This window comes from Schistocerca piceifrons, chromosome 4 (assembly GCF_021461385.2).
Source record: "Schistocerca piceifrons isolate TAMUIC-IGC-003096 chromosome 4, iqSchPice1.1, whole genome shotgun sequence".
Lineage (NCBI taxonomy): Eukaryota > Metazoa > Arthropoda > Insecta > Orthoptera > Acrididae > Schistocerca > Schistocerca piceifrons.
In genome coordinates this window covers 4,663,171-4,687,944 of record NC_060141.1, presented here as the reverse complement: position 1 = coordinate 4,687,944, position 24,774 = coordinate 4,663,171, and the positions used below count along the sequence as shown (strand labels likewise).

Genomic DNA, 24,774 nt, shown 5'->3' with positions numbered 1-24,774 from the left:
AAATAAAAGAACGTGTATAAAATAGAGAGAACAGAAATATTTCTTCGAACTAGTAGCTACTGTAAAAAGAATTGGCAGAGCATTTGTACAACTCACCTTCTCTTTCGGATTTTTATATATGCGAGTATTGAACCTCAGAAATACAGAGTTGATGACAAAATTCAAGTACGGGTCAAAGCCTGGAGCCCTAGTTCCTAAGCCAAGGAGCCGAGGGATGGGCACGTCAGTCAACACGTCCAGAAGACTTAGAAGGGCCCGTGTCAGAGGGTATTCTTCATTACGGGACTCGATCTCCTCCAGTTCAGTCTGAAAAACAAATTCCACAATATTCAGTTTTTGCCAAGCAAGAAAGCAACTGTCTTTGTTTTTGACATTATTTGTCATTATCAGTCGTGCAAGATAATTGAAAAATCAACGCTGAAAGGCAACACTTCACATAAATGTCGAAGTCACCATTCGTGCTACTACACATTCAATCTACATAAGACTCTCACAGCACTGTGGCTGAAGAAAGCAACCAAGTCAACAGAAATTCAACAGTCTTAATTGGTGTTGATTGTTTTCCAATTGCTACCGATTTTTAAGTCAACACTACGTTTAATGGGTCTAACAGGTCAACACACAGGACAATTTTGGACCCAGTTGTATGCAACGTTTCAGTGATCATTAACTCAGTTTGCCAACTCTGATTCTGTAGATGCAGATGCACTGAACACAGAGTTATCTGCTAAATCAAATCAGGAGCTGTCAGGAATCACTCAATATCGGTCAATGTCATTCAGTTTCTGTCAAGTAAAGTGTTCCCATCAGCCATCTCACAACCTTCTTATACTGCACATACAGCGCACTGACTAGCCAGAATGCAGTAATTGTATCACCTGTTACTCAACCACAACATTTCGATTCTACAACAAACTATGTATTCTTCTTCTATTTGTTGATTGTTACTTGGAAACAAATGTCAGATTCAAAGAAACTGATAACATTTATAGCTTCTCTTAAAACTGAACAAAATCTCATACTTCTTGGCAATCATTCAATTTCTTGTATGAACGCACGGTCTTGCAGTGATGCGAATTTTTAAAATCTCCTCATGTTTCCAACAAAGCCCAAGGAGGTTTTTTAAATTTAATTTCTCGGTTCAACAATTCTTTGTTAAGAAGAGAAGAAACTGTCATGCTGAAGACAGGCTGAAACGTACAAAAATAAAGCTGAAATGAGAAGACTCGAAGAAAGCAAACTCGCTAATTAGTGAAGAATACTATTTCATCAGTGAATTCTTAACAGAAGCATTCAAATTACACTGAGGTGAAAATAATCATGGGGCAGCGATATGCACACATATTGGTGGCAGTAGTAGCATTCACACAAGGTGTGACAGGGAAGAGCATTGGTGCAACTGTCATTTGTACTCAGGTGATTCATGTAAATAGGTTTCCAATGTGTTTATGGCCGCACGATGGAAAATAACAGACTCTGAACACGAAACACTAGTTGGACTTGGGGACATGGGACATTCTGTTTCAGAAACCATTACGGAATCCAATATTCCGAGCGAGATCCACAGTGTCGAGAGTGTGCAGAGAATACCAAATATCATGCATTACCTCTCACCACGGGCAACGCAGTAGGCGGCAGACTTCATTCGACAAGCAAAAGCAGTGGCATTTTTGCAGAGTCGTCAGTGCTGACGGACAAACAACACTGCGTGAAATAACCACAGAATTCAATGTGGTATGTACGAGGAACATGGCCGTTAGAACAGTGAGATTCAATTTGACATTAATGGGCTCGGCAGCACACAACCGGTGCGAGTGTCATCGCTAACAGCACGACGTCGCCTGCAGTTCCTCTCCTGGCCTGGTCAGATGAGTCCCGATTTCCTTTGGTAGGTTCTAAGCATACTGCAGACCCCATGAAGCCACGGACCCAAGCTGTCAACATAGCACTGTGCAAGTTTGTGGTGGCTCCATAATGGGGTCGGCTGTGTTTACATGGAACAAACTGGGTCCTCTGGTCCAAATGAATTGATCACTGACTGGAAAGGTTATGTGTGGCTGCTTGAAGACCATTTGCTGCCATTCGTGGACTTTATGTTCCCAAACAACGATAGAATTTTTGTAGGTGACAGTGCGCCATGTCACCGGGCCACATTTTTCACGATCGGTTTGAAGAACACTCTGGACAGTTCAAGCAAATGATTTGGCCACCCAGATCACACAACATGAATGCCCTTGAACAGTTAAGGGACATAATCGAGAGGTCAGTTTGTGTACAAAATCCTGCACTGGCAACACTTTCACAATTATGAATGGTTACACAGGCAGCATGGCTCAATATTTCTGCAAGTGGTTTCCAACAATTTATTCAGTCCATTCCATCTCGAATTGCTACACTATGCAAGGCAAAAAGAGGACCAACACGATATTACATTAAATTATATTGTATGAATGGTCCAACAAACACAGAAAGGATTGTTAGGAACTGCACAATAACTACAAAATATGATGAACAATGAAATTAAGATTGCTTTTAGTTTCTGCCATACCCCCCCTTCAAAATTTTGTCTTCTGTAGCTCTTCTAAGCAATGCACGATCTTCAGGGGACCACACCGTCGTACAGGTTGAAAATAATCGATTTTCGGTTTTCATCATATTTCAATAGATTATGGTTTCATTTAAGTACTCTAAAAGAATTTTGCTGGAAAATTTTTTTTTTCGAGCATTCAAAGAGCATTTTCCTACCACGTGTGTTTATGTGCCACACCCACTTTTCTGCATATATTTTAGATCTTTATATACCCTACATTGCACGTTAGTTTTTTTTTACTCCCGAGTGTGTTGGCTATCCTTGGAATGCAACGGTCGGTATTCTTTTGTTTCTGCTGTTTGTAAACAACACGCTTTCAAACATGTGGTTAGTTTTGTTCAAGTGAGATTGCAAATAGTTTTATACTTACGTTTGCACTGCTTGTTTACGTGTGTTTTGTTGTGTTTATTGAAGATGATGGAACGTGAAGGCATTTTCAAGAAACGACAATTTAGAGGAAACAAGTTTAGAAAGCTTTCTGTACAAGAGGTTATGTTGCCTGGCAACAATGTTTCTAATTCTAATTCTTCAACAAGTGCATCATCAAAGAAGCTCTCACCATTTCAAGAGAGTTACAACTAATTTACCGTAAGCAACAAGGGTTGCAGTAACATTATCATAAATTTGAGAATATTATCAGATGTAATTTCCAAATTTGTACAAGTAGACAGTGTGGTGAGTCATAGAGTGTGAAAATTTGTGAGCGTGCCAGTGGGAGAAAAGGCCTAGCAATTGCCTTGGATTTAATTTGCACTAAATGCTCTGCTGTGATTTTTTTTTTGAGTTCTTCAAAACCAGATGCAAGTGGCCCTCATGAAATCAATACTAGATTAGTTTATGCCTTATTGGGAAGGGCATGGCTGCAGGGAGAACATTTTGTTCAGTGATGAACATACATCAATCACCAAATAAATTTAAAAAACTTACAGCAATATTAGAAAAAGCTGTATGTGAGGTCAGTGAGGAAAGCATGCTAGAGAAGCAGTGGAAGAAAATGATGGATGTCCGGATATTGCAGTTGCACTTGATGTAAGTTGGCAGAAAAGAGGACATACTTCTCTGAATGGAGTAGTGACTGCCACGAGTGTAGACACCAGTAAAGTGTTAGATGTCGAGATAATGTCAAAATATTGCAAATGTCGTAAAGTCAATGAACATGAAGGACACAACTGTGTGGCTAATTTTAGAGGAACACGTGGCGGTATGGAAGTTCATGGAGCATAACAAATATTTCATCGCACCATAGAAACAAAGAGGTATACGGTACACCAAATATTTGCGTGATGGTGACAGTAAGGCATACAATAATGTGGTGAACTCTAAGCCATATAGAGATGCCATTATTAGCAAAATCGAATGTCTAGGCCATGTTCAAAAACGTTTGGGAACAAGGCTGAGAAAACTAACTGTTGATATGAGAGGAAAAAAAATTAGACGATGGAAAATTTTTGACCGGACCGGGTCGGTTAACTAAAACTGAAATAGAAAACTTGCAGGTATACTATGGGCAGGCAATTGCGAGAAATAAAGAAAATTTGGAAGCAATGAAGAGAGATGTTTGGGCCATATTCTTCCATAAGTCCTCTATTGATGATAAGCCTTGTCATGGATTGTGTCAGGAGAAAAGTTGTGGTGCAAATACAATAGGGGTCAGGCAACTGGAGAATCTTATTCTCACCAGCATTCTCTTCCTGCTACTGTTATTACAGCAATTAAACCTATTTTCAGAGACTTGGCTCATCCTGACCTTCTAAGGAAATGTCTGCATGGGCAGACACAGAACCCAAATGAATGTTTCAACAGCATAATTTGGAACCGCCTTCCTAAAACTGTATTTGTAGGCATGCATACAATGGAACTAGGAGTTCATGATGCTGTTAGTACATTCAATTGTGGTAATATTGGAATGTGTTGGGTTCTGAAAAAGCTGGGAATTAATCCTGGCGAAAATATGAGCACTGGGTTGCAACACTGTGATAAAATGAGGATAGTCGATGCAGACAGGTCTGTATCAAATATGGTCAAGAAAGCAAGAGAAACATCCAGGAAGGTAAAAAAAGAAGAAAAGAAGCTGGAAGACCTGCTAGAGGCCAAAGAAGGGCCATCATATGCAGCAGGACAGTTTTAATTAACTGTAAGTAACAAATTTTTAAAGTTTTTTCTTTAAAGTCAATTTCCCGCAAACTAAAATTTTCAGTACACATGCCTCATTATATCAGAAACTATCATAGATAAATGAATGAAATTTTCAGAGACTCTGCAAAACATAAAAAGCCACCTCTGGTACTACACTCATTAATATTCCCCCATTAGGAAGTTTAAAAAAATATAATTTCTGCAGAAAAAAATTAATATATTTTGTTAATCAATTTAAAAAAGCATTTCTTAAAAACTATAAAATGGATAAAGTAGATTTTAGTACAGTTGACTATTAGAATGATGTAACATACAGTAAAAATATTAAGGTCTGCATCAGTTTTTTTCAGAAATGGGTCAAATACTTGCCTAAATTAACATGGGTTAGATATGCAGGGTGTGGTCCCCTTAACACAATTTTCCAAGATGCCAAATATGACCTCCCTCCCCACCACAATTTCATCACTGATGGATTGATCTAGAATCGATGACAAGTGAGGAGTTACATCTTTAGTAACAACAAACTTAAGCAAAAGGCTTCTCTGTTTCATGCATTCACTAACTACAAAATTCGTGAACAAAGAAATGAATTCTTCTGTATTTATACCACTGTTGTTGGTTGCAGTTATATTTGCCTTTTATTAATTTGGTTTTTTTTAAAAAACTCTGCATTATGCAAACACAATGTATTTCTTTTTATGCACCTAGACTCATTTTGACACCTACGTGTCACTTCTGTGTGACAAATTTATTTCTGTAAAATGTAATACAAAATTTATGGTCATTTATCTACTGAAAGCCAAAAAATTTTGACATGTGCATTTTGTCTGTTTATTTTGATTGTTCGCCTGAAGATTACATTGCTAGTGAAAATGCATTTTTACAGGTCTTTTTGTGCCCCTTACTTATTATTCTGACAGCATGTCATCTGCCAAAAAATTATGAAACAACTAGTGTATTTTTGAAATGTTTTTTCATGGGTAGTGGTTATGTACGTTACTGTACTTGTACCTTCTCTCGATATCATTTTCTACTGCTATTGCATAAGCTGTTTTCACACAGCTTTTTATTTTTCTTATTTTTTCATTTTTATGCAATTTCACTCACACCTTTACTTCATATAATTTCACTCACACCTTTCCTTCATACACATTTTCCACATTACAAGATTTGAGCAGACACTTACATATTCACGCTCACTGAGAGGTGCTAAGATATTGTCACTGCTCACTTGTTGTCTTATGTTTAGTGTGGCACTAATTTTGAATGTTTCATGAGAACTACTGTGGTGTGTGTATGGTGAAAGATACAGGGGCAGGGGAGGGGGATTGAGAAACAGATGTTTTTGGATATTTGAGGGTGTTTGGATACTATGTTTTAATGTGGAGAAGTGTCTTTGTATACTGCCTGAGAAAATGGGAGGTAGGAAACAGGGGCGGTAAGAAAAAACAAAGTTTCACGTGGCGATTACAAATGTACAGAGAATGTGGTAAAAATTTCTTTATGGGACTACCTTCAGCTACATTCAGGCTGTCTATGACTCCTTTGCAGCGTAAAAGGACTTCTTCCTGGCCTACCCATTGCACTGGATACATCACTAGATAGACATGTATGAATAACAATAACAGGAAATTTGTCTCCTACTACACTGCCACTAACTACTTAGCAAATGTGATTTTTCATCTTTGAACTTCTACTCTGGCCCATAAAAAATGAATACCCTCAAGGAGCCATCTATGAGCCAGTATTTTCAGGTGTAGACATTTTTGAGATCTTAGAATATGTTCTGGAAGTAATTGGTATTGTAGCATATGCTGACATCCCAATGTTAAGAGTTTCAGTAGTCTCCGTAGCCCAATTGGAAAAGAAGTTTATCAACTGCCTCAGTTTAAAGAAGACAAAATCTGACCATCAGACAATTAGAGCAGTTCTTCTCAGGTCGCTACTGTGACAAAGCCTTCAAAAATGTGTTACCACCTAAAAAGACAATGCATAAAAAATACATACAATGCTATGCCAATTAACATCATTAAAAAAAGTTTTTTAAAATCATTTTATTTAACAGGCTACCAGTTTTTGAATGGAAATCCATCCATGAGATAGAAGGTGTCATCCACGAGAAATGATTTTAGTTTAGATTTAAAACTTGCTTTGCTACTTGTCAGACATTTTATGTTATTGAGCAAATGATCACACACTTTTTCTGCTGCATACTGAAATCCTTTCTGAGACACTAGCACCTTTAATAATGGGTAATAAAGGTATTTTTTTTCCTCTAGTGTTGTATGTGTGGCCATTACTAATCATCTCAAATTGTGATGGTTTATTTGTGAATTTCATTAGCGAATTTACATATTGTGATAGTGCAGTTACAATGCTTTGAAGAGGTATCTACATGACAACCACAGGTGAACACCACAGATTATTTTTATTGCTCATTTTTGTGCAATCAATACTTTCTTTCTAAGTGGAGTTACTGCAAAAAAAAATTTCCATAATTTGTTATAGAGTGGAAATATGCAAAATATGTCAGAAGGTTACTTCATCTGTTTCCAAGACTAGCAATTATACAAATAGCAAACATAGCTGAACTGTTTCAGGAGCTCAGTAACATGCCCTTTCCAGTTCAAGTTTTCACCAAAATGTGTACAGAAAAGTCTGGAGCACATTACCCTATTTACTGACTCCCTTTCATATATTACATCAATTGTCAATATGACTATTTGTTCTACAGAATTGAATTAAGGGAGTACATTTTTAGAGGACAATTTAATAAATCTGTGGATATCACCATTAACAATCTCTTCTGTTATTTTCTCACTAACGGTATTTATTGTATTAGTATCACCTGCAGAAAGTACCATTCCTGCTTGCTAAATGTCGAGAGAATCTGAATGTTGCGTGCAAGATCATTCGCATAAATGAGGGTTCGGAGTGAACCCAAAATTGAACCCTGTGAAACTCTCTTTGTGACTTCTCCCCAGTCACTAAAATTTTCTGTCTTTCCAATATTGTTTGAATTATCCAGCTCAACTTTTTTGCATCCTGTTTGTTATTTGTGAATCAAACAAGCTGCATCTAAGGTGATCAATTCCATAAAATGCAAGTTTTCCGAAGTGTGTAACATGATCTACAAAATCAAATGCTTTGGAAAAATTCCAAAAAATACAAACTGGCAACTTTCATTATTTAAACCTTGTAATACTTGGTGGGTGAATGTATAAATAGCATTCTCAGTCAAGCAATCCTCCTGGAATCCAAACTGATATACTGCATTTTTTGAGAACATTTTTTGTGCAGAACAGTGGTTATTCTTAGTGCTTTAAAATTAACAGAAACAGTCTCGCCCACAAGAAACCTTTATTTTTGTGGTTACCGGTTTCGGTTTGTTACTGACCGTCTTCAGACCTCATACCATAAGGTAGGCAGTGGCGGTGAATGAAGCAGGTGTTGGCATTCGTGGAGTTTGTAACACCTGCTCCATTCACCACCACCATTCTACCAGCATGGTATGAGGTCTGAAGATGGTCAGTTGAGACTGTCTATGTTCATTTTAAAAAATAAAATGAGATATGCTAAGCAAATTGTTTCTACTTAAATGTCAGGCTACCCTCTGCATACAACACTTTTTCAAATATTTTGGAAAAATATGTCAATAAGGGAACTGACAATAATTATCTGTCTGTCATGTCATGTCACCTTTCTTATGAAGCTGTTTGACAACTGCACATTTTAACATGTGTGGAAAAATTCCCTGTGCCAGTGATGCATTACATACATCACTGAGGGCATTAATTGTAAGTTACAACTACTTTTAAGAATTCTGTTTGAAATTCTATCAACTTCAAGTGCATTTTTTTAAAATAATTTTATTAATTTCAGTGAAAGATGTTGGTGCTACTTCTAGTTGCTTGAAGTTTCATGGTACGACATCTTTCTAAATATATTCTCCTTCTTCTTGGACTGAACTATTTAATTCTCTTTGATACCACATTTATAAATAGATTGTTAAATGCACCTCTAACATGCGAATTATCGGTCACAATACTGTCATGTAGTTTAATTTTTACCGTCTTGTACGCTCACTAGCATATTCCTGTCTCCTATTTGACAATATCTCAATTAATTTTAATCTTATTATTTCTATTATTTCTTCCATTCAGAGCATCCTTCCTTCTCGACACTTTAATGACTTCCTTTAAAATAGCACAGGATTTTTTGTAGTATGCAAATAACACCAGATCTTTACTTATTCTGGACTGTGTATAAATTTCCTTCTTTCCCTTACATGAGATTTTAATTCTCTTAGGTAGCCTACGCTTACTTGCTGTTTAAATGGATTTCTTTAGCAACTTTTTAGGAAAGCTACTTTCAAATATAAACACAAAGCCACCGTGGAATAAACTGAATCTGACATTAGCACTTCTTTCTATACACACATCCACCCATTCCACTTCTTAACATACTCTTGAAACACTGTAGCCTGTTCTCATTAATACGCCTCACTGTTTTATATGAACCTGCCTCAGGGCTGGAAGGTGGTGTATTGTTTATTTCCATAAATTGTGCATAATGGTCAGATAGTCCATTAACAATTGGATACAAGTTATTGATTCAGCCTGAGCACTATCTATAAATGTTATTAAACACGTACGAGGTTGGAGAAAATGATATCCCTTATTGTGTAGGGGCTCATATGGCATTCAAAACTGCTTGAATTGCCCTGACAACACATGTTCATAAATCATGACTAATTATTCCATTCCTAGCAAAGAAACTTCCCAATTCCTTGAGGGCACTAGAGAAGAATGATGACTATTGATTGTTTATCCAATAAAGACCTCATAAGTCAGTGCTGAGATGCACCGATTGTTGAAACCAGCAAAGACACATTATTTCATGCTCAATTCAGAAAAGCCATATTGGACATTTCTAGCCATGTGACGGGGACATTACAACTGTGAAAGATGCAATTTCCTGATGGAAATAATGAGAGCACCCATTCAATGAATATGGTCACCTAAAATGATTCGCTGATTTATCAGTTATGTTCCTTTATAGTATGTAGAAAGTATCCTGTGAAACCATAATGACCATCCAAACCATTACACAGTCTACAGTGTTTCATATACAGAGAAACTTCATCTGGCGTTCTGCAACCACATACATTCTTGACATTTTTAAATTGGAGAAATCTCAAGCTGACATCTTTAAATTTATCACCCAAAATAGAGGACAAGAGTACACACCAATGGCACAAGATTCCTCTCATTGATAATGATATTATTATTATTATTATTATTATTATTATTATTATTATTTCTTTCTTGTCTCAGACGTTATGTCTGGTTAAAAATGGAAGGTGCCACGGACCTTGATCAAGCGTGACTTCCTTTTAATTGTACGGTATACGTTACATTGCATTTAGGAACTTTAGGGTAATTGAACAAGTGTCAATAATTACAGATTTCTGTAGTTGTATATATAAGTTTGGATGTAGCTGTATTGCATTGATCTACTGGTGGATATTGTGTGGTATGACTCCTGCAGTTTATAGTATAATTGGTATAATGTCAACTTTATCCTGATGCCACATTTCCTTGACTTCCTCAGCCAGTTGGATGTATTTTTCAATTTTTTCTCCTGTTTTCTTTTGTATATTTGTTGTATTGGGTATGGATATTTCGATTAGTTGTGTTAATTTCTTCTTTTTAATGGTGAGTATGATGTCAGGTTTGTTATGTGGTGTTGTTTTATCTGTTATAATGGTTCTGTTCCAGTATAATTTGTATTCATCGTTTTCCAGTACATTTTGTGGTGCATACTTGTATGTGGGAACGTGTTGTTTTATAAGTTTATGTTGTAAGGCAAGCTGTTGATGTATTATTTTTGCTACATTGTCATGTCTTCTGGGGTATTCTGTATTTGCTAGTATTGTACATCCGCTTGTGATGTGATCTACTGTTTCTATTTGTTGTTTGCAAAGTCTGCATTTACCTGTTGTGGTATTGGGATCTTTAATAATATGCTTGCTGTAATATCTGGTGTTTATTGTTTGACCCTGTATTGCAATCATGAATCCTTCCGTCTCACTGTATATATTGCCTTTTCTTAGCCATGCGTCTTGATCGATGTGTGGCTGTGTTAGATGATATGGGTGCTTGCTGTAGTGTTTTCTTTTTCCAATTTACTTTCTTTGTATCTATTGATGTTATGTGATCTAAAGGGTTGTAGAAGTGGTTATGAAGTTGCAGTGGTGTAGCTGATGTATTTATATGAGTGATTGCTTTGTGTATTTTGCTAGTTTCTGCTCGTTCTATAAAGAATTTTCTTAAATTGTCTACCTGTCCATAATGTAGGTTTTTTATGTCGATAAATCCCCTTCCTACTTCCTTTCTGCTTAATGTGAATCTTTCAGTTGCTGAATGTATGTGATGTATTCTATATTTGTGGCATTGTGATCGTGTAAGTGTATTGAGTGCTTCTAGGTCTGTGTTACTCCATTTCACTACTCCAAATGAGTAGGTCAATATTGGTATAGCATAAGTATTTATAGCTTTTGTCTTGTTTCTTGCTGTCAATTCTGTTTTCAGTATTTTTGTTAGTCTTCGTCTATATTTTTCTTTTAGTTCTTCTTTAATATTTGTATTATCTATTCCCATTTTTTGTCTGTATCCTAGATATTTATAGGCATCTGTTTTTTCCATCTCTTCTATGCAGTCGCTGTGGTTATCCAATACGTAATCTTCTTGTTTAGTGTGTTTTCCCTTGACTATGCTATTTTTCTTACATTTGTCTGTTCCAAAAGACATATTTATATCATTGCTGAATACTTCTGTTATCTTTAGTAATTGGTTGAGTTGTTGATTTGTTGCTCCCAGTAGTTTTAGATCATCCATGTATAGCAGTTGTGTGATTTTGTGTGGGTATGTTCCAGTAATATTGTATCCATAATTTGTATTATTTAGCATGTTGGATAGTGGGTTCACAGCAAGGCAGAACCAGAAAGGACTTAATGAGTCTCCTTGGTATATTCCACGCTTAATCTGTATTGGTTGTGATGTGACATTATTTGAATTTGTTTGGATATGAAGTGTGGTTTTCCAATTTTTCATTACTATGTTTAGGAACTGTATCAATTTAGGATCTACTTTGTAAATTTCCAATATTTGTAGTTACCATGAGTGGGGTACACTATCAAAAGCTTTTTGGTAATCAATGTATGCATAGTGTAGCGACCTTTGTTTAGTTTTAGCTTGATATGTCACCTCTGCATCTATTATCAGTTGCTCTTTACATCCTCGTGCTCCTTTGCAACAGCCTTTTTGTTCTTCATTTATAATTTTGTTCTGTGTTGTATGTGTCATTAATTTCTGTGTAATGACTGAAGTTAATATTTTGTATATTGTTGGTAGGCATGTTATGGGGCGATATTTAGCTGGGTTTGCTGTGTCTGCTTGATCTTTAGGTTTCAGATAAGTTATTCCATGAGTAAGTGTATCAGGGAATGTCTATGGGTCTGCAGTGTAACTGTTAAATAATATATATAAAAACAAAGATGAGGTGACTTACCGAACGAAAGCGCTGGCAGGTCGATAGACACACAAACAAACACAAACATACACACAAAATTCAAGCTTTCGCAACAAACTATTGCCTCATCAGGAAAGAGGGAAGGAGAGGGGAAGACGAAAGGAAGTGGGTTTTAAGGGAGAGGGTAAGGAGTCATTCCAATCCCGGGAGCGGAAAGACTTACCTTAGGGGGGAAAAAAGGACGGGTATACACTCGCACACACACACACACATATCCGTCCATACATATACAGACACAAGCAGACATATTTAAAGACAAAAAGTTTGGGCAGAGATGTCAGTCGAGGCAGAAGTGCAGAGGCAAAGATGATGTTGAATGACAAGTGAGGTATGAGTGGCGGCAACTTGAAATTAGCGGAGATTGAGGCTTGGTGGATAACGGGAAGAGAGGATATACTGAAGAGCAAGTTCCCATCTCCGGAGTTCGGATACGTTGGTGTTAGTGGGAAGTATCCAGATAACCCGGACGGTGTAACACTGTGCCAAGATGTGCTGGCCGTGCACCAAGGCATGTTTAGCCACAGGGTGATCCTCATTACCAACAAACACCGTCTGCCTGTGTCCATTCATGCGAATGGACAGTTTGTTGCTGGTCATTCCCACATAGAATGCGTCACAGTGTAGGCAGGTCAGTTGGTAGATCACGTGGGTGCTTTCACACGTGGCTCTGCCTTTGATCGTGTACACCTTCCGGGTTACAGGACTGGAGTAGGTGGTGGTGGGAGGGTGCATGGGACAGGTTTTACACCGGGGGCTGTTACAAGGGTAGGAGCCAGAGGGTAGGGAAGGTGGTTTGGGGATTTCATAGGGATGAACTAAGAGGTTACGAAGGTTAGGTGGACGGTGGAAAGACACTCTTGGTGGAGTGGGGAGGATTTCATGAAGGATGGATCTCATTTCAGGGCAGGATTTGAGGAAGTTGTATCCCTGCTGGAGAGCCACATTCAGAATCTGATCCAGTCCCGGAAAGTATCCTGTCACAAGTGGGGCACTTTTGTCGTTCTTCTGTGGGAGGTTCTGGGTTTGAGAGGATGAGGAAGTGGCTCTGGTTATTTGCTTCTGTACCAGGTCGGGAGGGTAGTTGCGGGATGCGAAAGCTGTTGTCAGGTTGTTGGTGTAATGGTTCAGGGATTCCGGACTGGAGCAGATTCGTTTGCCACGAAGACCTAGGCTGTAGGGAAGGGACCGTTTGATGTGGAATGGGTGGTAGCTGTCATAATGGAGGTACTGTTGCTTGTTGGTGGTTTTGATGTGGACGGACGTGTGAAGTTGGCCATTGGACAAGTGGAGGTCAACGTCAAGGAAAGTGGCATGGGATTTGGAGTAGGACCAGGTGAATCTGATGGAACCAAAGGAGTTGAGATTGGAGAGGAAATTCTGGAGTTCTTCTTCACTGTGAGTCCAGATCATGAAGATGTCATCAATAAATCTGTACCAAACTTTGGGTTGGCAGGCCTGGGTAACCAAGAAGGCTTCCTCTAAGCGACCCATGAATAGGTTGGCGTACGAGGGGGCCATCTTGGTATCCATGGCTGTTCCCTTTAATTGTTGGTATGTCTGGCCTTCAAAAGTGAAGTAGTTGTGGGTCAGGATGAAGCTGGCTAAGGTAATGAGGAAAGAGGTTTTAGGTAGGGTGGCAGGTGATCGGCGTGAAAGGAAATGCTCCATCGCAGCGAGGCCCTGGACGTGCGGAATATTTGTGTATAAGGAAGTGGCATCAATGGTTACAAGGATGGTTTCCGGGGGTAACAGATTGGGTAAGGATTCCAGGCGTTCAAGGAAGTGGTTGGTGTCTTTGATGAAGGATGGGAGACTGCATGTAATGGGTTGAAGGTGTTGATCTACGTAGGCAGAGATACGTTCTGTAGGGGCTTGGTAACCAGCTACAATGGGTTTGTGGATTTTAGGAAGAAGGTAGAAGGTAGGGGTGCGGGGTGTCGATGGGGTCAGGAGGTTGATGGTGTCAGGTGAAAGGTTTTGCAGGGGGCCTAAGGTTCTGAGGATTCCTTGAAGCTCCGCCTGGACATCGGGAATGGGGTTACCTTGGCAAACTTTGTATGTGGTGTTGTCTGAAAGCTGACGCAGTCCCTCAGCCACATACTCCCGACGATCAAGTACCACAGTCGTGGAACCCTTGTCCGCCGGAAGAATGACGATGGATCGGTCAGCCTTCAGATCACGGATAGCCTGGGCTTCAGCAGTGGTGATATTGGGCGTAGGATTAAGGTTTTTTAAGAAGGATTGAGATGCAAGGCTGGAAGTCAGAAATTCCTGGAAGGTTTGGAGAGGGTGATTTTGAGGAAGAGGAGGTGGGTCCCGCTGTGACAGAGGATGGAACTGTTCCAGGCAGGGTTCAATTTGGATGGTGTCTTGGGAAGTTGGATCATTAGGAGTAGGATTAGGATTATTTTTCTTCATGGCAAAGTGATATTTCCAGCAGAGTGTACGAGTGTAGGACAGTAAATCTTTGACGAGGGCTGTTTGGTTGAATCTGGGAGTGGGGCTGAAGGTGAGGCCTTTGGATAGGACAGAGGTTTCGGATTGGGAGAGAGGTTAGGAGGAAAGGTTAACTACTGAATTAGGGTGTTGTGGTTCCAGATTGTGTTGATCGGAATTTTGAGGTTTTGGAGGGAGTGGAGCTGGAAGTGGGAGATTGAGTAGATGGGAGAGACTGGGTTTGTGTGCAATGAGAGGAGGTTGAGGTTTGCTGGAAAGGTTGTGAAGGGTGAGTGAGTTGCCTTTCCGGAGGTGGGAAACCAGGAGATTGGATAGTTTTTTGAGGTGGAGGGTGGCATGCTATTCTGATTTACGGTTGGCCTGTAGGAGGATGCTCTGAACAGCCGGTGTGGATGTGGGAGAGGAAAGATTAAGGACTTTTATTAAGTATAGGATTTGACGGGTTCGTTCATTGGCTGAGTTGATGTGTAGGTGAAGGATTAGGTGGGTGAGGGCAATGGATTGTTCAGTTTGGAACTGGTATAGGGACTGATGGAAGGAAGGGTTGCAGCCAGAGATGGGAACTTTAAGTGTGAGGCCTTTGGGGGTAATGCCAACTGTCAGACAAGCCTGATAAAATAGAATATGGGAGCGCATGTTTGCGGAGGGAATGTAAATAAAACTTAATGGGGTTGTTGTGGGGGTGTTGTGAGGGTGACATGGTATTAGAAGGTGGAAAGTGTAACATAAGGTGAAATGAAAATGAAAATAAAAATATATGGGGAGAGATAAAGGTGAACCGGAAAGTAACTGGAGATCTGGAATGAAAAAAGGCGAAAAGGTGTTGGTTACAGCTGGGCTATGTTGGACTTGGGTTGGTAGACAACGATGTGCATAAAGGTTAGGTGGTTGTGTTGCCGCCAAAACACGTTAAAGGACGGAGAAATTCGGGAAAATTTCGAAAAAACTGCGTGTAGTATATTAAAAGGAGTGGTTTTGTGGTGGCAGATTATGAAAATGAGGCTAACAATGGTCTGACGAAGAAATAATGACGTAAAAACCTGTGGGAAGCGGCTAAAAATTATAAGGGATGTGAGAAAAACGGAAATGGAAATAAAGTGAAAGTTATTAGAACTGGCTGAAATGGTTGTTTAAAAATTGAAAGGAACTGTTTGTGAACTAGAAACGGTGGATATTATAGCGGCGGTAGTGCTGAAAGCGGCAATTTTTTTTTTTTTTTATTTAGGAAGTGGGTTACGTATTATTGAGTATATATAGGCAGGCTAAAATAGTATAGCAGATTACGGTAAAAAGGAGAAGGTAAATACAAAGTGAAACTACTGGCAAAAACAGAAAGAGGAAAATAAGACGACAGAAAAGATTTCGAAATGCAACAGTGACAATAACAAACATAATTGTTGGATTCAAATTAATGATATCAATATAATAGAGAGAAACATTCCACGTGGGAAAAATTATATATAAAAACAAAGATGAGGTGACTTACCGAACGAAAGCGCTGGCAGGTCGATAGACACACAAACAAACACAAACATACACACAAAATTCAAGCTTTCGCAACAAACTGTCCTTTCTCAGTTTTTCTATTCTGATCTGTAGCCCGTGTTGCCATGCTGGTTTTGTGGGTTTCTTCTGTGTGTTGATTGGTTCTGATCTCTGCCTAGTGTGTATATTTAGTGTAGTGAGTGCTCCTATATAAACCAGTAGTTGTAACTCTTCCATAGTTGTGTTTTCATTTATTTTGTTGTGTATGATTGTGTTGATAGTTTTTATTGTTGTTTCGACTTGTGGGTTATTTGGGGGGTCTATGCAAGAATGGTCTAATGTCTGTATTTGTGTCTTTGTATTCTATATATGTCAGCTGAAATTTTTTTTCTATATCTAACGTGTGTCACTTCGTGTTCTATTTGTGCTTGTTCTGGTGGCTGTCTTAAGATTTCGTTTTCGTCTGACTGTTTAACTGATGCGTGTTGTTCTTTGTTTGTTTGCTCTGGGATGTTTGAGTCCATTACTGTATTTTCTTCTTCTTCTTCTTCTTCTTCTGATTGCACATTATTTTGTTCCAGTCTTTGTTGTACTTGTTTGATGTTTTCTAATTCTGACTGGAGTATCCTGTTATTTTTGATTATTACACGGATCTGATCAGCTAGTCGTTGTTCTGTTAAAAATTTTAATTCTGGGTATCTGGTAATAAATTTTGTGTATACTTGTGATCTGTATCCAGTTGTGTTGGTTCCTATTATTATTATTATTATTATTTTTATTTACTGTATAAACAGGCCTTTAAGGCCTACATCAGAAAACAAAGTAAAAACTACACCGCAAACGAAAATCAAAAACTGCACACTATAAAAAATTTATGAAGGAACAAATTACTACAAGCACAATAAAAAGGAGGCCAGTCAGTCACAATGGAGGAAATGTCTACTGCAGATGGTGGTCCACCGTCGCCAGTCTCTAGCTTCATGTTCCACCGCTGCCGGGTCCACTTGTTTAAGTATTCTTAGTAATAAAATACTTTCAAGCAAAATGCAGTGGGTAGGCTTGCTTATAGCAATGGTGGATCCTAAGTGCATCAATGGCCTATGCCTTATTTAGAGCCCACTTCATCTTAATTGAACAGCTGAAAGGATTTACATACAACCATGTCCTGATATTGTGCTTCACCAGTTTTGGCTTGGTAAGCTCCACTTCAAGTCGCTCATATTCCCAATGCTACAGGATCCTACACCTCAACAATGTCATTAATATATAGGATGACAATTAATGAACTATATGAAATAAAATCATCATACCTTCTGAACAGTTTGCTTTAGGGTGCTCAAACTGCACGGTTGGCCACGGGGCATAATAGGAAATATTGATGTAAATATGGTTTGGTTAAGTGACAATGCCCACTTTCATTTGGATGGATTCATCAATAAGCAAAATGGGCACATTTGGGGAACTGAGAATCCGCATTTCGTGATTGAGAAGTCTCTTCACCCTCAACAGCCAACTATGTGGTGTGCAATGTCCAGTCACAGAATAATCGGTGCAATATTCCTTGATGGCATGGTGACTACCAAACAGTATGGGAAGGTTTCGGAAGATGATTTTGTCCGCATTATTCAAAGCCCTGATTTCACCAAAATGTGGTTCATGTAAGACGCAGCTTGGCTCTATCGAAGCAGGAGAATGTTTGATGTCCTGGAGGAGCACTTTGGGGACCGCATTCTGGAATGGGCCTCAAATGGCTAACATATTCTCCTGCTATGAACACACGGGGCACCTTTCTGTGGGGCTATATTAAAGCCAAGGTCCACAGAAATAACTCCAAAACCATTGGTGAACCGAAAACAGAAATTCTGAAGGTCATCTGTAGTATCAATGTTCCAACACTTCAGCAGGTCATGCAGAATTTCAGTATTCACCTGTGATACATCATTCCCAATTATGGCAAGCGTATCGAACATGTCATAACCTAAATCTGAATATCTGTAGTGACATTTACACATTGTATAAAGTGTGTGCACACCGTAATTAGTAACTAATTTACTTTTTTTTTCCATACAGTTCAATAATTGTGACCAGGTATGAAGTGGGATGGAACACTTTTGTTATGGCACTTCCAAGCAGCTGCAAAACTAACTATGTGTGTTTCACTGAATTCCTACTTTCCAGCAGAATGGTACTTACAAGCAGGCCACATGCAACTGGATTTTGTAATTTTTTTTATACTTGTGGTATGTGTACTCCAGAGCTCAGAAATCAATATCCCAAGGCGGTTTGAAACAATTCCCAAAAATTCTCAAGAAAATTGCCTGTGAAGTTTTCCGAGTGTCTTTAACTCTCGAAAGCTAAAACAATACCTTGATGGGATGCATGGTTCTGTCGTAGCATGTTTTCCTGCCCTACAGGCAATTCAGGTTTGATTCCCAGCAGATGCAAATTTTTAATCAAAGATGCACATTCTAAGATCATATCTGTGAAGTGTAAAATAGTTCACGACTGGTAATCACTAGTTCTAGTCTCGTTTTGGTCATTACTTTTTTCATTTCTTTCTGCCAATTAGAATACCTACACCATTTAAATACAAAATTCATTGAATATATGCTAATTAATGCATCTAATTACCATTTTTGTGAAAATTCCATGAGAATTGAGGGGAAATGCAATAAAAAAATGTAACATCTGTATGTTGTGCTCAATGTCATGAAAATCATTGTTCTCCATATTTTTATGGTGCTTATTACTCTGGTTCCTGTAAGACCACATCTGTGATACTCAACAACACACACAGTCCAAGCAAAGAGCATCTGATTTTTAATTTTTTTTCATGTTTATGTATTTTATGCTTCACAAAAATGCTCATAGGACATGCACCTTTGTTTAAAAATTTGTGGCGAATCGAACCCAAGCTGCCCACATGACACGCAAGCATTTTACCACAGAACCGTGCAGCCCACAGAAAACAGTTTAAATTTTTGTGAATTAGCACACTCAGAAAAATTCAAAGTCAATTTTCTAGAGAATTTTTGAGATTTGTACTCAAGGAATAGAGATGGGTTGATTGATTGAAATGTGAGGGTAATCTACCCTGGTGACATGAGAGAGAAACTATACCTCTGAGTTGCAGGCACTGACTTCATCTGGTTCAAAGATCTTGAGGAATACAATGTGGAAAAATGAGCATGACAGCATAAATCATTCTCCTCCCTACAGCTACTAGTGTTTACAGCTACTCATTTCTGTTGTCAGAAAAGAGTTATTTCAAAACATAATTTATGTGAGTCTTCCTCATACAGCAGCAAATGTAAAATTATGCCGGGCCACTCACACAACCAAAGTGTCAGTCAATTCCAAATACTTACAACACATCAAGAGTTGCCAGATCAGAGTACCATGTCTACCCATGTTATATGTGATAGCAGTTCTATAATGAGCCTTCCAACAATACAGACTACAGGTGACTGTGATACAGATACAACTCTACGATGCCTGCTGTGAATGTGTGTTAAGTGGCAGCATCAAGTTCAGAGGCCGGTCACAAAGCCCTCACATTGTAGTAGAGGAAACTGCCTATCTTCATATAGACAGGTCTTTGCAATTTGTACGTTATCTACTATAATCCACCAACGATAGCACAAAAACGACTTTAAAATGTTTATTCGCTTCAGGTAACCTGCTTTCAAAAAACTCAGGTCCAGCAAAAAAAACATCTTATAATCAATGAATCTGTTAAACAAAGAATTACATCTCACATTTTCAAGCCAAGTGAAAACCCGAAAGTATTTACCAGTTGTTAATTTGTAAAATTGTGGCAGCAAATGGGTCCACTGACTGTAACAATGAAACTGAAAATAAGCTGCTAAATTCCAGTGACCACTGATTATAAAAAAAAATCAGTGAAATGAAGCAACATGAAAAAACATTTGTGCTCTAGAATGAAACAAGTAGTGGTAAATACAATTTATCTACTTCGGATCGTAACCCACGCGAAAAATGTACTGCAATTTACCAAAAATTACTGCAAATAAACATAGTGTGTTCAATAATACAGCCACAACTACTTAGCTGATAACATTGGGAAAAGAAGCTGTGACTTGTTTTCACACAGAAAGTAAAATTCTCCGAATATTATTAAAAATCACAATCCTTCAGAAATTAGGTAACTGTCATTAATAATTTTATCCCAAATAATTAAATACGTGGAGGAGATACTTGCAGCCTCCTATTCAGACCATTATTCACAATCACCATCATAAATATTTGTTGCTACCTACAAGTGCTGTAGTACATTTAAATCTGCCTTCATATCTCAAAGGAATGGGAAGGAAAAAAACAAAAAAAAAACACAAAGTAAGTTGGAAATGTTTCTCATGAGCCTCTTCCTCTACTTTACAAATTAACTTTCCGCCAAAAAAATAAATAAAATTAAATGCGCACATGCCCCCCGCCCCTACACACACACACACACACACACACACACACACACACACACACACTTCTGTTTCATCATCAATCTCCTAAGATGGCGTATAACTCATATTTTGGATTTTTCAAATTTACAGAGCCATGGCATGCAGTAGCCATAGATGATGCTTTAGAAAATATCAAAATGAACCCACAATTCGTCCTTCCCTTACCTCAGGTGATGTTGCCCGCAGCTGGCAACGAAACGTCAGGGAGAAGTATTTCTACTATTGGACCATGGCCTCTTAGCCCAGAAGTTTTAATTACTGAAGACGCCGGCCGTGAAAGCCTACACGCTATGAAAACCCTACTTGGTTGTGTTACCTACCAAATAATAACTGTAAGTGTGGTACCACAGAGCGATACCACTCTCACCAGCGTCCCACGGTTGGCAGCAGAAACGCACATTTCCGACACACGCTGATAGCAGCCACGCGGGGCCCACGGGGTCCAATGACTTGTGCCTGCTGAGCCACGGCTTCAGTGGCCCCGACTAAGAGTGACATCTGCCGCTGCGATGTAAGCTGGCCGGCAGCAACTACAACCCCAGCCTCAGTCACAGCCTTCCAGTCAGTCTTTTGACAGTTTGTTCGTGCATTAGTTGCAGGAGCCTCACATTGCATGATGCTCATTAGTTGTTTCTTGTAATATTTGGACCTTCTGTTTGTTTTTTTGTAAAGTTTCTTTGAAACACTTGGAGAAACCTACACTTAAGTAAAACTTCTGTTTACTGTATTTGCGTGTTCACTAATTATTTCTGCTCCCGTTCAGCTTCGCTACGACGACAGCAGCTGCACCACTCCATAGCCCATTTCTCCTTACTATTCTGTATAAGGTAGTACATAACAATAAGGACTGGAGTCCCGTGTTCATTTACTTCTGCCTTTACTCAACTATCCACATTCTCTCAGCATAACATCTAATTCCAAAAAGACCTCAAGATATAATACCGGGTTTCTTAATATCAAACTGTGCTCCAGCTTCAGCTTCAGATTTTAATTACTTGTCATGCCCTTTCTTACAGAATAAAACACAAGGTACGGAAGTAGTACTTACTTGGACCCCTCGTGGCTGATAACTGCTTGCACTTGGAATTGTGGACAGAATCTGTGATGTTTCAAAGTTAAACCACAAAGTAATAGCAGTATCTGGTGAACGAGCTAGTGCTGCCAACGTTCGAAGCAAATCTGCTTTCAAAGGTATTGGTACAGAGCAAGTAACCAAACCAAGTAAAATGCTCAACGGTTGCCACTGTGTGTTCTCACACAGTGCTACTCGAGAGACACTGTCATTTTCTGAAATAACAAACCAATACAAATTGATTACTATTAATTCTTACTGTCATTTTTGGCATTAAACCAAATTCTTGAGCATACTATTTTGAAGATTAGTTTCAAATAAGTAAATATCACACAACACCTATTAAACATAAACGTGATTGTTTTCTTACCAGCTACTGTTCTAACAATATCCAGCACAGCTTGCAGACCGTGTATTTCCTGAGGAGAAATTCCACGAGGGTAGCTACGTGACTGATAGACAGTGTCAGTTGTAGGTGGCAACTCTTGTCTTAAGTTGCTATAATATCTAGAACAACAATAAACATAATGACCCATACTATATTAATATCAAAATTCACAAAACACTTTTTGAGATGGGGAAAAAGGAGTAGTTAGTTTGTGTGTGTGTGTGTGTGTGTGTGTGTGTGTGTGTGTGTGTGTGTGTGTGTGTCAGATCCTTAGGATTTAGGTAGCAAGACCAAGGTAAACTACATTTAAGTAGGAGGAGGACTGAAAAAGTAAAAAGAAATGTATTACAGTCATTACACTATGGAGCTGTGGCTTAATAATGTGAATAATTATTTATTTTTGCACATCTATTGAGTTTATAAGTCTGAGGCTAGCTCTCAAGTTTGACAGGACAGCCTCAATTAAAATATGTTTACAAATAGTATTATAATCAGCTGAAGGTTAGAACCAATTAAAGTGTAGAAATCAATCTGACAAGCATCCATGGGTTGGTTCGAGCTGTTCTCAACATTTGTGCAATGTTCAACTACTTCACACAACGAGATATTTGGCAGAAAAACTGACTGTACAAATATTTATTTTTGCAAGTAGTGTAACTGCTTTCTTTTAATTATAATTGACTATACAATAGCAAACAGATTTCCTGTACGCTGAAACTATTTTGTTCCCTGACTTTAACAAAGTTTCAAAAGATAGAAATGATCTTATGGCTATTTGTGCAACATACAACCTGCTCTCAATTATAAAGTACCCTAGCAGCGTTACAAGTGTATCCATCACCACTATTGATATGATACTGATAAATATGGAAAGCCATCAATATGCAGCTAGAAACTTCAACACAGGTTTCAGTGACCACTTGCACAGCTTCTTGAAATATCTTCAATGCTGAACTTAAGTAAACAAACAGAAACAATGAAAATAGGAAGAACCTTCAGCCATCAAAACACTGAATACTTTAGGAATTTACTACAGAAGGAAACACAGACTGAAATGTACAAATACGAAAACACAGACGAGAAGTTCAACATATTTATGGATACATTTACACATTATTTTAACATGTCATTTCCAGCTAAAAATCGAAAAATCAAGTGTAGTAGGCTGAACAGAAAAAATTGCTGGTTGACAACAGGTATAAAAAAGTCATGTGCTGAAAAACGAAGATTATATGAAATGTCCAAGTCTTCCATAGTATCCAACGAATTCCTCGCAATTTCAAGAATTATAAAATGATACTTAAAAAAGTGATCAAAGAAGCTAAAGTAATGGCAAATGCCTGCTATTAAAATAACTCCAATAACAAAATGAAAGCCATATGGAATATAGTGAAACAGCAAACTGACAATGTTTCTCCTCAAAATTCCAATATCAAATTGAATTGTAACGGCAAAGAAATTAATGATCCTAAAAAAATAGCAAATGTGTTCAATACTTATTTTAGCAATATAAGTGAGCAATTAATAGCTGAAATCAAACCTTGCGTAACAAACTGCCCAGTATCATCTGTAAATACCAACATAAATCCTACTTCACCGTTTCTCTTTTCAACAACCCAGAAAGAAGTCCTGTCAGTTATCAGAACTTTAAAAGTGAATCATTCCACTGGAATAGATGATATCCCAGACAGACTTATTAAAAATGTGGAGATCTCATTATTGAACCATTAGTTCCTTTCAAACCGGAATTTTCCCATCATGCCTAAAAACAGCCAAGCTCAAACCACTATTCAAAAAAGGTGAAATGGATGAAGTGAATAACTACAGGCCCATTACTCTACTATCTGTATTTTCAAAAATCACAGAAAAAGTTTTCGAAGAGTAATAGATTTTCTGGAAGAGCACAAAATACAACCCAGAGCACAACATGGTTTCAGGAAAGGCCAATCAAATGATACAGCAATTTTTGAACTATTAAGTGAAGTACTTCAGAAACTAGATAACGGCGAAAATGTCATTGGAATACGTCTAGATCTCTCTAAGGCTTTTGATATTATAGATCACACAAAATTACTGCCTAAGATTACAGGGGATTAGAGGAACATCTAACAACTGGATAAAGTCATACCTAAGCGGTCGGAAACAAGTGCTTGAAGTGCAACATCAAAATTTCATCAAACTCACTCACCACTATTCAAACTATGGAACCCTTAAATATGGCGTGCCACAAGGTTCAGTTCTGGGACCTTTTATATTTCTGTTATACGTGAATGACATAAACAAATTCTGCGAGATCATCATCCAGTTTGCTGACGATACAAGTGAGCACGTGAGTGAGAAAGAAATGGAAATGCTTCAGAAGTCTACAACAGAAACACTGAACAATATTGAAAACTGGTTCAGTCACAACAAATTGGTAATAAATGCAAGTAAGAAAGTGACACTCAATTTCTATAATGTGAAAAAAGGTGAGCAAACTGTTCAGATTCAGATATCTGACAAAGACCTTCAGAATGTAGACAACATTACGTTCTTGGGAGTACGGCTCCAAGATAATCTTAAATGGGGGCCGCAT

The 24,774-nt window shown here is 38.3% G+C and overlaps 1 protein-coding gene across 1 annotated transcript in view; it reads right to left on the bottom strand.

The window, feature by feature from the left end:
• The window catches only part of LOC124795177 (nuclear pore complex protein Nup205-like), a 295,244-nt gene that overhangs the window by 109,930 nt on the left and 160,540 nt on the right, over positions 1-24,774 (bottom strand). The window contains exons 12-14 of the mRNA XM_047259077.1: positions 22,182-22,318; positions 21,788-22,026; positions 97-306 (exon numbers count right to left, since the gene is read on the bottom strand). Coding sequence (XP_047115033.1) covers positions 97-306; positions 21,788-22,026; positions 22,182-22,318 — 586 coding nt within the window. The remainder of the gene's footprint in view (positions 1-96; positions 307-21,787; positions 22,027-22,181; positions 22,319-24,774) is intronic.